The 17,062-nt window shown below is 38.5% G+C and overlaps 1 protein-coding gene across 1 annotated transcript in view; it reads left to right on the top strand.

Moving 5' to 3' along the window:
- The first annotated feature begins 9,264 nt into the window (after positions 1-9,264).
- Positions 9,265-17,062, top strand: part of SLC28A3 (solute carrier family 28 member 3) — a 31,797-nt gene continuing 23,999 nt past the window's right edge. The window contains exons 1-4 of the mRNA XM_065861159.1: positions 9,265-9,360; positions 10,189-10,313; positions 14,081-14,151; positions 15,533-15,722. Of these exons, the coding sequence (XP_065717231.1) occupies positions 9,265-9,360; positions 10,189-10,313; positions 14,081-14,151; positions 15,533-15,722 (482 nt within the window). The remainder of the gene's footprint in view (positions 9,361-10,188; positions 10,314-14,080; positions 14,152-15,532; positions 15,723-17,062) is intronic.

The raw sequence follows: 17,062 nt of genomic DNA, 5'->3' as shown, positions 1-17,062 counted from the left end.
TTCACTGCATTACAGAAGCACCAAACTTTTTCAACTGTTCTGTAGCAGACCCTCAGAAATCAGTTAACCAACGTTAACTTTCATAGAGGGCATGCATCCATATAGTATAAAGTACTATTAACACCATCAGTTAGATTTTTTTAAAAATGCATGATCCTGCAAAATATCAGCTCCTTCTTTTGTGCACTACACTGATTCAACTTGAAATGTTTATAGGTATAATGTCAAAAGCTTCAGGTCCTTCATTACTGTGATAATGCCAGTACCCAGAAGACCCAGAAGCAACTTTTTTCTTCATAACAGTTGAAAACATTCTCAAAAGAAAACAGACAATAAAACTCAAATGCACAGCTTCACTGTAGTTCTTGTTCTCTCTCTTCCTTTGATATTAGTGATATCTCAGTTACTAACAGCCATTTGGATGTACTACAATGACTAAGCTCCTTTTACTAGTTTTAAGAAGATAGATAGCTCTACCCACACTGTCAAGTCTTCCCAAGAGTGCTCTGACCCTTCAGTTCAACATGTATCCTTAATAAAACCCTAATGCAATTGTTAAGATCTACATGATAAAGTCACCTGCTTTGGATGCTACCTCTTAGCATCAACAGATTGCTGCACTGCTTACACCAAGACATTCAGGTTTTTAATATATTTTCCCCCTTTAGTATGTCAAGCAACCTAAGAAATCTAAATCGTGATATTCATGGTCTCATTGTTAGCAATCAGGACACATAACCACGGACGTAGTTATATGCGGTGCTTTATTTCAGCGCTGGGAAACCAGGGGTTCACACCCAAAGCTGGCTTCGAACAGCTGATTCAGACCATACCTTGTTATACAAGTTAGTCACATACATATTCATTTCACCCTTGACAGCCATTAGCATATTCCACACCTATTCTAACACAAACTTTCTATCTAAAAGATGCTACAATTATCAGTTATTTTCTATGGTACCAACTTTAAAAGAATATATCGTAAATCTATGTCCACCTTAAGAATAAGGCTCGGTTACAGTTACCTGCCTTATAAGAATATACCATAAATCTATGTCAGCTTTAAGAATAGAGTTTGGTTACTGATTACAAGAGTTCTATGGCTACAGGGTTGGTTGCTATCCTAATGTTAAACCAACTATAACAAATTCAGCGACCAGTAAAGGCCTTGTCCTGTTCTTCAGTTAAGGCCTGTTCTGTTCTTCAGTTAAGGCCTGTCCTGTTCCAAAAGGCCAGTGAAGGCCTGTGCCTGTTCTGTTCCATGAAAGAAGACATCTTGTAAGGTTGATTACTATCATTTGCTATCATCATCACTATTCAGAAGATTGTCCATGTTAAGTGTCTACCTGCCGTTATAGACACATACATTCTGTATCTATATTCGCAATAACATCATATAGAATTTACAGAAATACTACCATATCTCTTGCATTCAATGTGGTTCAGTTAACTTCTCTCAGATGGCACTGGCTGGAGATCACTGCAGTTGCCCACAGAATTTTCTGCTCAGAAACCCTGCAACACTAACAGTAACCCTAAAACTGAGATTGGATTTACCTAACTTGTGTTTAGCCATCGTTTAAGAAGAAAAGGTTTTACCTGATCACTTCTGATGATTCAGGTCTCTATTAAAGATGACATTAAACAACAAGTCACACTTACTCCTCAAGAAATTATAAAAGCTGTCTTATAAAAAGGAATAGTACATGGTAGGGGAAAAACTGCCTGACTTTTAGAGGAAACTCAGAGGGAAACACAAAATAAATACAATACAAAGGGATGATAACAGCTAATAAATATTTGTTGTTCACTGGCCTCCTATTGTCAGTGTTATGATACATTAAGCAGTTGTTACCTGTTTCTGTATTAGAACACTATGCTCTTAAGAGGGCGACTTGAGGGTCTCTTTTAAAATTCTGTTTCTTACTCATGCTTCATAAGGCCACTGGTACTGTCATATCCTGTGGTAAGCATAACCTATGCTTTTGTACTCCATTTCATTCAAACATGCTTACAACATATCCTAAACAATGTCATTTATTGCTATGTTTATCACTGGCAACATGGGCTACATACGTTGGACATTAGGAAAAGATTCTTTGCCTAGAGCATGGTGGAGCACTGGAACAGGCTCCCCAGGGAGGTGTCATGGCCCCAAGCCTGACAGTGTTCAAAAAGCAATTGGAAAACATACTCAGACATGTGGTGTGAATTTTGGGGTTGTCATATGCAGGGACAGGAGCTAGCCTCGATGATCCGTGTGGGTCCCTTCCAACTCAGGACATTCTATGATTTTATGACTCAACAGATTCCTAGATACTCTTGTCTGGTTGGTTAATTAAGACTATATGCACTATTAAGAATTTAAATTTCATGAACATCATTGTTGTACTTTCCCTTGGAAATTAAGAAGGCATTACAATTAATAACACCACCAGACCCACCCAGGAATTGTGCCATCCTTTCTCACATTTTCAAAACTGGCTTTCCAAAGCCACACTTGTTTGTTGTTTTGTTTTGGTTGTTTTTGGTTTTTGTTTTTTGTTGTTTTATTTATTTATTTATTTATTTTAAAGAATATACAATACCCTCTCTTACAAGAAACAGTGAAAGTTAGTCTTACCTTTAGGTTTTTCTCAGGCTAGGTAAACATTCCTTGAGAAAAGCATTTTTAGGATTCTTGTCCTTGTCATTCTCATTGTATTCCCGCATAACTGCAGGGGTCATGTGCATCTTCTCAGGAATATGCAGATTTTTTTTTTTTCTGTTTCAGTTTTTCTGGATTTTGCTTTCTGCCTCTCATACCTTATACTAGCTCTAAGAGCAAATAGATTCCTACTCCATTTTTATGACCAACTTGTGTCAGTCTATCATTTTAACTTCTTTATCCTGTATTTCAGGATACCATCCAACTATCTTAATCAAAACTGACAACTTAAGCTTTTAAAGAAAGCACTAGTGTACTCAGAGGTGGGTGAGCCTAATTTACAACACATCTCAAAACACATCATGAAGATTTAACCAGCTGAATATAAATCTGGCAATACATGTTTTTTATCTGTTATCTCTAAAGCTCATTTACTATAGATTAACACATGGATAAGGAACATTTATCCCTCCTGCTCTGTACACTGAATGTTATAATTCGACAAGAATTTATGAATGCTATGATTATTGACCTAAACAATTCTTTCTTTATATTTAAAATGCATTTTAACTCCTTCAGAATCATGACACTCTGGCTAGCAAAAGATAGTACATGTGGGAAGATTTAGATGAACCATCTTCAATTACCCTGAATATTAAAAGAATAGCAACATTTTGAGTTGTAAATCCAACGGTTTCATTTGAGATGACTGAATGCAAGCCAAAATCCAATTAAAATCAACAGGGTGACTTAAAACATTTGCTTCTGAAGCATCTGTTTTCCTGAGTTCCTTAAGCACCGTGATTCTAATCTCAAAAGATAATATAATGACCTAACCTCAAACCATAAACAGTTTAAGCAGCTGCCTGGGTGCTCTGATAGCCAATCTGTTTTCATCACTAACTGGCGGGGGTGGGAAACCATCTACACTTGAGTGAGTGGTGATGTTGTTAAAAGCAAACCAACAGAAGCTACAAAACCAATCTTCCCTTGAACGGCAGGGAGGAGATAAGAGGGAAGGTCAAAGGACGTAGTTATGCAAAAAGACTTGACATATTAACTGCTCATCTAGAGGGAACTAAACAAGGTTGAAAGAGCACTTCACTTACGAGATAGCTCCATGCCCTTGACGTTTAATAAAATATTTCACAAGCAGGAAATTCAATCAGCAAAAGTACAGCAGAGTGTGAAAGCAGAAGAGTCACTGTGTAACACTTTTCATGTTGTCAACATTCAAAGAAGGTTAATCGATTCTGTAATCTTTCAAGCGTGGCCTAAAGGGAACAGAATTTTCCCACCCAAGCTTCTCTAATTTGGTTTTAACCTCCTGGTTCCTCATGTCACTACAGATTGAGGAGGTTCAGAAGACACTTGGCATATTATTGATTCTGGCCTGTGCTGGTAACAAGAGTGTGTGTACCTCCCCTTTTCTGTTGCCATGTTTCGTCCTGCAAACACTTCCAGGGAGGTGGAAAAGAACCCCAGGCAAATTTGGTAGAAGCTTTTCTGCCTATGCTAGGTGCTTAGGTAGCAATATTTGCAACTGCAGGTGATAAACACAGGCAGATTGACATTTCGTTGAAGGGGCCCTTCAGCAAACTCAGAAATACTCTAAGCGAACAGGAAAAACGGATAGGCATTTTTGTTTGTCATTTGAATATTACCATTCTTACGAGAAATTTAAAAGATTTTTTTTCGAGGACTGGGCTTAAATAACATGCATTTTCACCAAACAAAATAAAAACATTGGAGAAAGGGGAGGATGAAGAGATTATACTTGAAGAATCATCTATGAAATATATGAAAACAACTCAGCTCCATGGCACCAATTCAAAGACTGTTTTAGTCAACAGAAGTTGTCTCTAACTGAAGTAAACTTGTTATCAATAATAATTACCAATTTCTACTGAAGCTGGAATATGCCAGAAATGTGGTATGATCAGTTGAAATGCATGCTTTTTATGCTTCCAGAAGATACCACAAATCTATCATTCTGCAGTGTGGGCTAGTTAGAGTTCCAGCAATCATGTGATGCTCCCACTAGTTTTCCGTTACATTACTCATAGATTCATATATTATAATTACTCTATAAATGAAACTCTTATGTAATTATTGCTGTTGAGCAATGGATTGGACAAAGTGACTTCTAGAAGTTTCTTCCAATGCAAAGTATTCTGTATTTTTGAGGTTTGTAGAGAGCAACTCACATGCTTACTGTTTATCACAGGTTTGCTGATGAAAATCCTTATGTAACTTTTTCTTTTTCTTGCTCAGCAACAAGCACAAAATCTTCCAATACACTATCCTTGTGCCATACGTGTGTCAATTACAGAAATGTACACCTTACACTTCATTATTCTGTCCTGTAGAGTATTTTTAACATGTTGTATTTCAATGGTACAGTTAAGCACTGCTTTTTTTTGTACTGTATGGAATGTTCAGTAGAGGCTTCATTGTTGACTGCAGGGGCAGCTATGGCAAGTTCCTTAGACACCATGATTAGAGGGTAAATGAGTAAAAAAGGTTCTTTTTTGAAAAATAAATACCTCCCTCTAAAGGGAATGCAAAGATTCTCTTTTCTTAGAAGGAAAGTAACTGAGGTATCGACATCTGGTTTATCACAGCCACAATAGGTGAATCAACAGTTTCTTGCGGCCCTCTCCTCTTCCCCCAGGCACACAAGGTTCCAGAAGCACTTTTACTGAAATAGATTTTTTTGTGAAATTTGGAGGCAGAGTATCTTTAAGGAAAACATGCTACTGAAAAGTGTTCTGGTTGCTTCTAAGGTCATGTCTCTGCTAGAAGGCAAAATTAAATTTATATCCAGTACTACTGTTTATTCCTGCATTTATCGTAATTTACTACAATTAAGCTTATTTTGTATTGTTCATTTGGAAATGATCACTTTCTTAGAAGGCTAAATGTAGCTACTAATTCAGTGGTTTTATTACTGTGTAAACAATGAGATACTTCATGCAATAAAACACAGTGAAATGACCATAACATAGCTGCTGCCATGAGAAAACACTGAAATCTAAAACATTCATATCAATTCTGGATATAAGTTATCTGACATTTTCTTTAAGCAGCTTTCCTATGAAACCAAAATAAGAACCAGCCCTTCAAGGATCGTTAAAAAGAAATAAGGTACCCTTTAAAACATTAAGAAATGAGAAAACTCAGCTTCAGGAAGAAAAAAAAAGTACAGTTGCTTATGGCTGTCTTCAACTCTCAGTACACTCTGATACAGGGAAAACCACAGAGAATTAATGTAGTAGAGCTAACTGCTCTCTTTAAACATATTCTGTTTTATTTCAAGAGCAATAGAAATATATATTTATGAAAAATATGCATTTACTGCATATGCATTATGAAATTGACCAAAGGTACTAAGAGAGTGGGGAAGGCCCAAATAGGCCATTTTGCCCTTGGCAAGGAGAAGGGATGGACCTTTGTAAACGTGCTGAACAAGTTCTGAGGCAAAAGGCTGCATTGGTGGTATGTGTGAGTTTTGGTTGAGGTAACAGCAGATTCACCTTAGTCGAGCACCACCCATGACTGAGGTTAATTTTTTGTGTAATAGTGTAGAGACTTGAACATCTGCACTGTGAACACTGAGTTTTGAGATCCCCTTATTAGTAAATCAAAACACAGAAGCACAGGCATCAGAATATGAGTAAGTTATTACCACACATGAGAAGGTTTCCAGCTTTTGATTGGAACTGACATAATTTCTGTTCTTTTCATGCCCCAGAATGACAATGAACGTGTGGATGTTATAAATCTGAAAGGTCTCAGAGACAATTCACAGAGAATTAAGAATTCACAAAATAAGAAAACTGTGCGTACTAATCAGGTATGTTTTTTTTCTTTCTTTTCTTTCAAATAACCTTATGTAAATTGATAAACTTCAAGTTCGATGTCAATAGTTGACTGTGATAATCCACCCAAGACAGATATTTTAACAAAAGCTGAACTTTATTTAAAATTCATAAGCCAACAGGGAAATGAGTGCTGTTCTCAGAAATACTTGGGAAAAAAAAAATATATAGAAAATTGACAGGACACGTAGGATTCAGAAAAAATGTTTTCTAGTGTCATAATGGCTTCATGCAAGATACAAAAGAGGTATCAGATATGGTGATGAGAAGGAATACTACGTATGACGAGTTGATATATAAGCATTTTCTCTCAAAAGTTACAAAAAAAAGCTGGAAATGTCAGATTTTGTGATACTATCTTTCAGTCAGGCAAGGCATATATATTAAATGTGTACTGATCCAAAACAGTGGGAATTTCAGGCACACAGAAGCTGGAGGCAACAGTGCTGACATATACCTGACCAGAGAAAGACGAGAATACAACAGAGATGACTTAATACTAAACACATCCATTTTGACTTCCTTTGACTGTTCACTTGCTTAAGCCCACATAGTGAGTAGCTCACTATGAACACATGAGAGTCAGGTAAAAAAAAAACAAAACAAAAAAAACCAAAAAAACCAAACATACAACAAACAAAACCCCCACAAAACAGAACGACCCAAATATTTTACTAGTGTCATGTATTAATATTTTCACATCCACACTCCAAAAATAATCTACTCAAAAAGTTCCGTTAAAATCTTATAGTACTTTCCTGTGCTGTAATCATATTTACTTGCAAAGTTTGTTGATGGTACTATAAGCAGCACATAAGAAACAGGGGTTTCTTGATGTTGTGGATATTCTTTTCTATCTTTCAATGGTTTTGGGATCTGATCTGGGGCAGCAAAGGCATGCTGCCAAAGAAAAGCCTCTGTTCTCAAAGCTGAAGTGATTCCAGATCTACAGTGACGGAAAGGATCACCTGGACGGTTCTGATACACACTGATATGCACTCCTGGAAACTAGACCAGGATCTGAGATCCTAGGAGAGGAAGGTAATAAACAGCACTTATACCTTCCTCTTTGAAAGAGCCAGCAGTGAATGAAAGCTTGATTTTCACCAAAAAAACAATTTCCCACTGGAAAGGTTCAGCTGAAAGTGTTCATTCACTACTTTGTGCCAGTGTAGTAGAGATAACATATATCCACACTGACACTTTCTCAGGCACAATGTGACTCAGGCAGAAGAGTTTATTTTGAGGTTCTGCAGAGCTTGGGCTTTGCTGTGCTCCTGCTGGACCTCTGGGGTTAGTCTCAGCCAAGGCAAACACTCCCCAAGAGTGAGACCTCATACTATGTTTCACCATGAAAACAGAAGAAAAGGCTTTTGGATCTATTGTTCTTTTTCCTTGTGTATGTGTACAGAGTTAGACAAAAAGTGATTTTTTAATTTCAGATTTCCTTAGCATCTTTTAACGTAGATGTAGGAAAGCATTTGTGACAATAAAATCATGACACGATAATCTTCTGAGCATATTGAAATACATTGTGAACAATGTGAAAAGATGTGGGTTGATGCGTTTTATATTGAAATACTCAAAAGAAAAAATAGGTTAGATTCTCAAGAAAAACAGTGTATTTCACTAATTGAAAGACCCAGAGCCCAGGCTATGGGTGATTCATGTGAGCTCCTGGGCTGGGGAGCATGCTGTGGCATGAGGGGAAAGCAATGGGTGAACACAGTCTGGGCTGGGCAGCATGTGAGGTGGGGAGACTGGAGATAGTGGTGGGGATGGAGGTAGGAGGTGTGGGGCTGTGAGCTGTGACCAGAAGAGAGGACATGAGCCACAGGGAGCACAGTCGTGTGCTAACATGAAAGCACGGCTCTTCAACCCAGAGGGCTGGACTCTCCTGATTTATAACATAGGTTCAGAAATCTGGGAGAAGTGCTGTCATGCAACATACCACAAATTTAAGCCCAGGAATAATTGATATTTCAATACTATCAGCACTCAGTATCCCTCAGGTGAGAAGCCCACTTCCTACAGCTGCTGAGAAGAGTGCTTCCAGTTACCAAAAATACCAACGACTGAATAGGCGGCAGCATCTGCATTTTTCAGGTTTTGCTTTACTTCACAGTCAAGACCAAAGAGAGAAAGAAATTGAGTTCAGTGAAAATGTGACTGGCCACAAGTCACAGTGCAGCTCCACAGAGCCACATGGCTCCCACCACATCCTCTCCAAAAACTGCAACCAAGATGGCTGAGAGACTCCTGCCCGTGTCATGCTGAGCTTTTTGCTGGGGAACTGAATAGCAGCTTCTACATACATACACCTTCACACTATTTTAATTACCAGCTGTGTGTTAATTTTGCCTTCGAGCTGGTTCAGGTGCCTCACTGGGAGCTAATGGAAGGCTTTACAGAGCTTTCTGTGGCACCTGCAGCAGGAAGCCAGGCAGAAGATAGGGGCCTGGCCAAGGTCCATGCAGAGCTTGCTTCACACTGCAGTTTGGGGAATGTGCTTAGCACGAACTACAGCCACAGAAAAGGTGGACAGAAACCCACCTGCAGCCTGCCACCACCCCAGGTGGCTGGGCACAGGGGGGCAGCTCCTCTCCAGAGGGTAGGACAGAACATCCAGCTCAGGAAAACACTCTACCTTCCTTATGGTCCCTGGCCAGACACCCAAGGGCAGGTGACCAGCCACAGCACCCTGGCGAGGTGCTGGAATGGCGGCATGAGCATGGCATGAGGGCTGGCTGCCGTTATACTGCCGCTGTTGAACCCAACAGTCACCTGTCTCCGTTCAGCGGTCCCTCCATGAGCCTCGCCGTAAATATGCAGGTGCGTACCTGTGGGACAGGCGTGTTCCCTGGCCCCTCTGGGTCGGGCCGGGGCAAGTAACATGCAGTGGGCATGGCAAGGCAGCCCTCATGGGCAGGATGAGTAGCTTCAGGGGCTGTGCTGCTCCCACCAGCCTCAAACAAGCTGGAGGTTGGTCAGGCTGTGGTTTAAAACCTTTAATGCAGCCAGGCTTATGCGGATTCAGGCAGCAAAAATGTGCATTCCTGATAAAAATGTGCTGTCTGGCCTAGTTTCAAGTTTCTGCTACAAAGCCCATGGGTGCTAGCTCTCGTTGAAGGATTGTTACCCATTACTTTTTCTCAGCAGTTTTTCTTAAGAATAAATTTATTTGGCTTAGTTAAATTTTTAAAACAATAAGCCCTTCCCGCAATTAACCATTCTCCATAAATAAACCTTTACACTGTATTAAAGCTCTGCAAAGAGAGAAGCAACAAAAACAGGAGGTGTTGGGTAAGCTGGCTAAAGAGCAGCTTTACCACCCCTACCTGTAGTTCTCGCTTTTTGATGTGTAGACCCTGCATAGGTCCCACTTTGAGTAACACTGGTATTTTTTTTTTTTCCTTGATTTCCCCTTTCAAAATGGTTTGGATGGCTTGGGAAAGTTCACAGCCATGGTCTAACCAAAGGGTTTGCATGATGCTAATCACAACGTTGGGGACAAATGGGACAGGTGGAGCCGTGTGCTCTGTGTAGATGGGAAAGCCTTGAGGCTGCTTCAGCCACCTACCCGCAGGAATCTGTTTTTTCACACCTTACTTAGCAAGCACACACCCTTCTCACAGCCTCGGCAACAATCTTGTTTTTCAGGCAGATGAACGCATCAATATTGAGGATGAACGCATCAGTATTGAGGATGAACACTTCAATACTGAGGACTATCTGCATAAAACCAAAAATTACTCAGTAGATGACAAGCAACCACACTTCAAAGGGTAATGTCTTTGGGATGAGTAAGTTTTCCACTCACTTCATCCTGGCCTAAGCAATAAGCTGCTAGTGTTTCTGGTCCTGGAACAGCAGCTCTGAGTTTCACTGCCATATCACTACACTACACGGAATTTGTGTTATCTAGCAATTTGTGCAATACGGAAACACATTGTATTTAAAATCATTGTAGCTTTCAACTAACATGTGTGATCACGGAACTATCCTTCTAAAGCCTTGCAAATTAAAAGAGCAATATTTTTTCATTTCAGACATTAACTGCTTTTCAAATATTTTCAAAAGAAGCTTTTTCAGGAAGTTAAAAGATTCACTGTCATCCTTCAGTTTGCACAGCTATTTACCCCAGTGAAAAATGAGAACAGAACAGCTGGGGAAAAAAAACCATTTTGATGAAGCAAAATTTTTACACTTCATCAGCTCTGGTGCCAAGTGACTGCACAGTGAAAGCATGCGTCTACATTTTACTTGAGAATTAGGGTTTTTTTATTAGAACTACAAACCCTGTATAAGACATTAAAAAAATAAGATACATTATATTTTAATATCTTCCCCCCCCCATATTAAATCTTCATATAAGCCTTCACAGAAATCATGCTGTATTTTTCCCCTCATTTCTATTACTGTATTTTTTCATGCAGCACACCATTTCAGCTTTGAACTTGTCTTTCCATCAGCAGACTCTAGCAACTCTCTTACTGGGTGTCTCATATAGGAGTTTGTGCCACTCAAACTGAACTACTTGGAAGGATCTCATGCCTCTACAAATGATAACTTTTATATACAGAAGTAGTTGTGAAGATTTTAATTATGCTTTTGAGTTGTACATACAGAACTTAGAGACTTTTTAATATTATCAGGTTTACTGATGCCATTGTATTTAAATACTGCTTTGAAAATATAGCAAAAGTATTTAGAAATCACTTAAATATTCTCTGTTTTCTCCTCTTTGTTCTTTAGAGATTTTTTGTCATTCCTTTAGCAGTACATAACAAGAAGCACTTTTTTGTTTAAAACGTTTAGGGTCTTATCTAGCAAAAACAAAAGCTGGGATTTGATAGATCAAACATGCAAGTTTTATAAGCCTCTCCAGCAGTGGGTATCCAGTGTCTACCCAGAAGTGAGCACATTTCACAGGCAGATGTCGGCAAGCTAATGGCTGTACAAGGTTAGCAGGGTCTCTCCCTCTCAAACTTGGGCCCACAAAAGTGGCTCGACACGTGCCATTTCTGCAGAGATGGGCTGAGTTCAGGCAGAGATGAAGCCTGTATTTTTTTTTTTTTAATGTATATATTCTTGTTTATTTGTAGTCCCATGGAGAGCCGAGGCACAAATAAGGTTTAATTCACAGGGCTTACTGTTCCAGAAGTCCCCTTGTTCTTCCATTAGCAGCAGGTACCATTGCGTCCGGTAGTGAAAACTCCTGGTAGGCTGGAATCTGAAGAGCACTTTGCTCTATTCTGATCACATTCAGGCTGCAGTTTGTTCAGTGTTTTCCGTTTTCATACTTGGTTTTGTACCTTGTCCAGGTTTATTTTTTATGTTGAGCACCTGACATGGGCAATAGTATCTCTACCAAGTTATTTTTTGTAAATTATCTCCTAAAAGCAGGCGCTGACTAATCTAGTGTTTTCCTTGTATCTGCTCAATAGGGGCATTCACAAAGTCTGTCTGAATTTTGAATGCACCATTGATTTCTTTCAACAGATAGTACACAACCCCTTTGAAAGATCAGTCTGTGCATAACAAAGTTTCATCACATGAGTTAACAGGTGCTAACATTCACTTAGAGAGTGAATGCAGACCAGGAAAAGGATTTCTGAGTTTTAAAATGCAAGCGAGAATAGTTTTGGCATATACAAATATTTCCTATTAAAGTTCTCCTTTAAATGTACTTAGGTGATACCTGCTTTTTCAACAACTTAGATTAAGTAAAAGCCATCAGCAACATGCTACACTTTAAGCCTATAGAATCAGCCTTTAGAAAAGAACGGTTCCCTAGCAAATTAACCAGTTTTCATAAGACAGATTTTTTTTCTCCTGCCACTTTCAGACCATAACTGCATGTTTATGGCATGTATGCCTGACCATTTAAGATATTCTGGTACCAAAATGATAATCACCTAAATTAATAAAATAACAAGGGAGAGAGACAGAGCAAAGAAGAGATCACAAGGAATTGTAATCTTAAAATAACAATTTTAAATCCCAAAGGACTCATAAGCAGCAGTAACAGATAGCAGATAATATTTTTAAATTTTTTGGTTGATGGAAGAACTGTGAATTTGAAAAAGTACCTCTGGCTTATTCATGTATCTGTCATTTCTCTTTTCCTTTCTTGTACCTGATCTCTTTGCTGAGACTGGGTAGATATTCTAACGAGTTAAAAAAAAAAAAAAAAAAAAAAACCACAACAAAAAACCCACAAACAATCACAAACCCCACAAACCAACATAAAATACCACCACAAAGAAAAAACCCACAGCTGTGATTTGTGAGGTAAAGGGAAATCCCAGAACTAAAACTGAAATATCAAAAGCAATCAAGATTTCTTAGAGACACTGTTAATCTTTGTGCTGGCAAAGGGGTATGTTCCTGCTATGGTGTTTTGAGTGCTGATATGAATTAAATTAATATTCCTTGTTTCTCCAACTTCTTTCAAATTTTTTGTATATGTATGTATATTAATGCACAAAATAAGGGCATTTATGCTAAATTTCAGTGTACATCTGACTCCAGCTACATCTAGTTTCCAAACAATTACAGTCTGGATAATTAACATCCTTAAATATAACTTCGCCTTTTTAGACTGTAGGATGTGAGGGAGGGAAACAGAGCTTTAGAGAGACAGAGTTATAGCTGTGATTTCTTTTTCAGCTTGCACAATATGAGGGTGTGTATTTAGATGCAGGGTTTTTAACTGAAGTACATCCACATCACCAGCATGCTTAACATTGGAAATCTGTGTTGCATTAACTCCCTTAACTGCCATTTTCCTAAATTCTATCCTCCCTCATGAAATCACTTTTTGTTACCTTTAGTGAGATGAGAAAAGAACAAGAGTGAATTATATAATAATTGGGAAAACATATACTAGAATAAGATATTCAAATGTAACAGATTACTTTAGCTTCCGTGAACTGACGAGTCTAAGATTAAAAGTTAATGTGTTTAACAACCAGATTTCAAATATCCAGGAACATCTATGCACACTGCAATAAGGTTTTAGATGGATATTGGTCATTTTGCACACACAAATGCAGCCTTAGGCCTTCACGACTATAGCAATACTACTGCTCCACATACTAGTGCTGGGCTGGCTGTATTAATAATCCTTGTGGGTCCAGTAATGAGCACTAAATCTTTAGCTACGTACTCAGTTTGCACTAACCCTGTTAACAGACCTCCTCATGGAAGATCTGTCTTTCAGAGGCTAGCAGAAGCAGCTGGATAACTTCGGCCCATTAGATAGTTGATGGATTCTCCCATTAGATATCTGCCAGATTTTCTTTTTTATTTGTCCAACACCAAACCAAAGAAGTCCTCCCCAAAAGTTCTGCACATGTTGGCACAGTTTTCTTTGGCACTTTGGCATCCAGATTTAACCCTTATCAAGTGCAGCACGCTCTTGTGAAGAAGTTTTGGTCAATTTAATCTAATCTTCCTGTGCAAATTACTCTTTTTTTTCCACAGCTTACGTTTCTGTTCTGTTTGGCTTTTTTGGTTTTGTTTTTTTTTTTTTTTTGCATTTTCCTAGGCTTTTAGAAAAGAAATACAATGAAGCCTGTGAATACTGCAAGTATGGGATCTATGGAATTTTAATAACAGGTACAGTATATTACACCCAGGGTTGCTGAAGCCTTTATTTACCTGCATGAGATCATAGACTATGCCTGTCTTCTGTCTGGCACAAAAACTCTTGCCTGTCATAAAGAATGCATTCGATAGGAGGTAAAAATGAATTTAGTCCCAGAGAAAAGTCCAGATCACCAGATCTCCACTCATTCCCAAACATAACAAAAGCACTGATCTTGCTACGCTGCTCCCCCAACACATTTTAATTCTGACTAGCAACTATATTTGGGATAAAATAGTTCAGTCTTTGTGTCGGCTCCATTACCAGCCCTCTGCAAGAGGCCAGTTAACCTGCAGATTTAGGAACTTTCCAAAAACCATGATAACACACTAAAGAGTCAACCACCAGCAGGGGCTGATCTTAAGTCAGCAGGCAAGAAATGAAAGTTTTCTGTTCCAGCCCATATCAATGGATATCCGCAGCAAATGTTTGCTAGAGGAAATGTGTTTTATGCCAGCATGCACTACAAAGTCACACAGGTATTCTTCTTTTTTCCTAATTATCCACTAGGCTGGTTTGTTTCCTTCCACTTCACCAAGTTTCTTTTTGAGATCCTCCTACTTGAACACTGAGAACACATAGACCTAAAATATGACAGACATTAGCGTACCATGGCGTACCATAAAATATTCAGCTGGTATGCTGAATATCCTGCCCTCCTAGCATCAGCTCCTCTTGCTTTGTCATAGTACAGACACATCCTGGCTCAAGAAAGTGAACGAGTTCTAAGGATACAACAGGGTGGCATCCATTAGTTCCATAAAAAACAGTAGTTCTTCCTCATTTGTCTTAGACAAAACCAGATTTTTTTACAAGAACTGAATGTTTCATTGGGCAGCACATGTTAGCAATGAACCTGCCAAATGACAAATCATTTCACAGGTAATTTATAGAATAAACTACTTCTAAGCTTCCCATTTACTTGGGAGGGTCATCAAATCAGGCAATTGACAAACTATTCTAAGTGTTTCTTCTGGTTTTATTGGATAAACCCATCCTTCTGTGAGAGAAGGAACAAGACCCATTATTCTTAATTCACAGTTTTTACATAGGAAAAAGCATTTCTGTAGACATGTTTAATTTTTTCAAATGATTAATGTGTTTCATGTGAACTTGACCAAAGTATATGACCTGCTTTGACAGGGTGAAAGCCACCTTTCATATCAATTAGCATATCTAAAGTAACAATGCTATCTATGAAAGCAAAATTTTTCAGTATTTAGGCCAAGAGTCAGAAAAGCGCTTAAAAGATAACTCAGGCCTGATTTTAGCCACATCCTTTAAATTTAAGATGTGAATCTGTTTTTAAAAAGACCAATATAACTAACATATATATTCTTGTTTCTACCACAGCATACTTGGCAGGAATTATTGCAACCTGCAGCTTGAACTTTCAGAAAGCCTTGCCACTCTTTATTGTCACTGTCCTAGCCATCTTCTTCATCTGCTGGGATTTCTTAGCAACTAAATATGAAGACAGAATTGCTCTTTTCTTTTCCCCTGCAGAAACATATCTGAAGAAATACCGGTTTTGGCTGAAATGGTAAATATTAATTACTTCCTATCTATACAAAAGGATAAAAAATTAGTTGATTTACCCCTATAGTTTTATTTCAGCTTATACAACCATAAGCACATGGAGATGGATCATTCATACAAATTGCAATAAGATCAAAGAATACATACAGAATAATTCAATATTTCCATTTTATAATTGTCAGGCACACCTTTAAGATTGCAATGCAGTGGCTAGGGACCAAAAATCTTTGCAGAAAAAGTAAAAATGTTCCCCAAATTGATACAGAACAAGGTTGTGGTTGCAAGAGAATATGTCCACCGAAGTTCAGGTGTGTTGTAACCTTCTGCATTTGTTCTGCCAGCCAGAAAGTGTCTCACTGTCACTAGTTCAGAGAGCTGTGAGATATGTAAAAACTCTAGCATATGCACACTCCTAAAGACCGAAGTGCATTATCTAGACACTACTTGTTCACATATCCCTATAGCAATTTTCACTTGACCTTCAGGAATCAAAACATGCCAGAAACTTTTGGTGCCATAATAAGATCATACAACCTTATTTTTGATGGTAGACATTCATCTGGTAGGTAAATAGTAGATACTTAGAACAGGTAGATACTTACTCCAAATAGTCCTGAGCAGTTATCAGGAATATTTAAGTTTTTCCTGGGAAAACAGGGAGCCAAGGGAGGCTCATAGACCAAAGAACAGACTTAATGAAATATAATTAAAAAGGAAATTGATCAGCTGCCTTCTATCTCAGCTAGGTCACCCTCTATCTGAAGAAAGAGCTCTAAGGAGGAGTCATTCTGGGTTCAGGAAAATGTCCCAACTTATTCTTAAGATTTTGAAGTGGTTTTGCCATGGCAGCACAAATTTCTAAAAAAGATGCTATAAAGATTGTGGTCATTCTGCTCAAGAGCCACGTTACAGTGCAGCCACAGGCCTCCATTAGGTGACCAGGCAGCCTCTTAGCAGGAAGGAGCAAACAGAACAGGAGATGTGCAGGTGGAACAAGCCAGGGGCACTAAATGCTGCATTACCTGGGCTACAATCCTTAAATTGTACCTACTACAGATTCTGTGCTTAACTGTAAGTCATGGATTCCTCCAAGAGACAGAAATTCTCTCAGGTATAGAAAGTATTATTCAGCATTGTAATGGCCAAGACATTATGTGTAGTTAGCCTGCAATATATTTTATTCAGATCTAAAATTGGAATTTAGGTAACTAGACACCACTGAAATTAGTAGAAGCTAAACAACTCTTAAACACAAATAACACTAAAGAACTGGGACTACCCTTAGTTTTCTCCTCTGTGAATGTGATGACATATTTCCTTGCTTCTCAGGCTGCTGTGATAATT

The sequence above is a fragment of the Patagioenas fasciata genome, chromosome Z (assembly GCF_037038585.1).
Source record: "Patagioenas fasciata isolate bPatFas1 chromosome Z, bPatFas1.hap1, whole genome shotgun sequence".
Taxonomy (NCBI): Eukaryota; Metazoa; Chordata; class Aves; order Columbiformes; family Columbidae; genus Patagioenas; species Patagioenas fasciata.
Note: the sequence above shows the minus strand (reverse complement) of the source record. Positions and strands in the feature narration are given on the sequence as shown.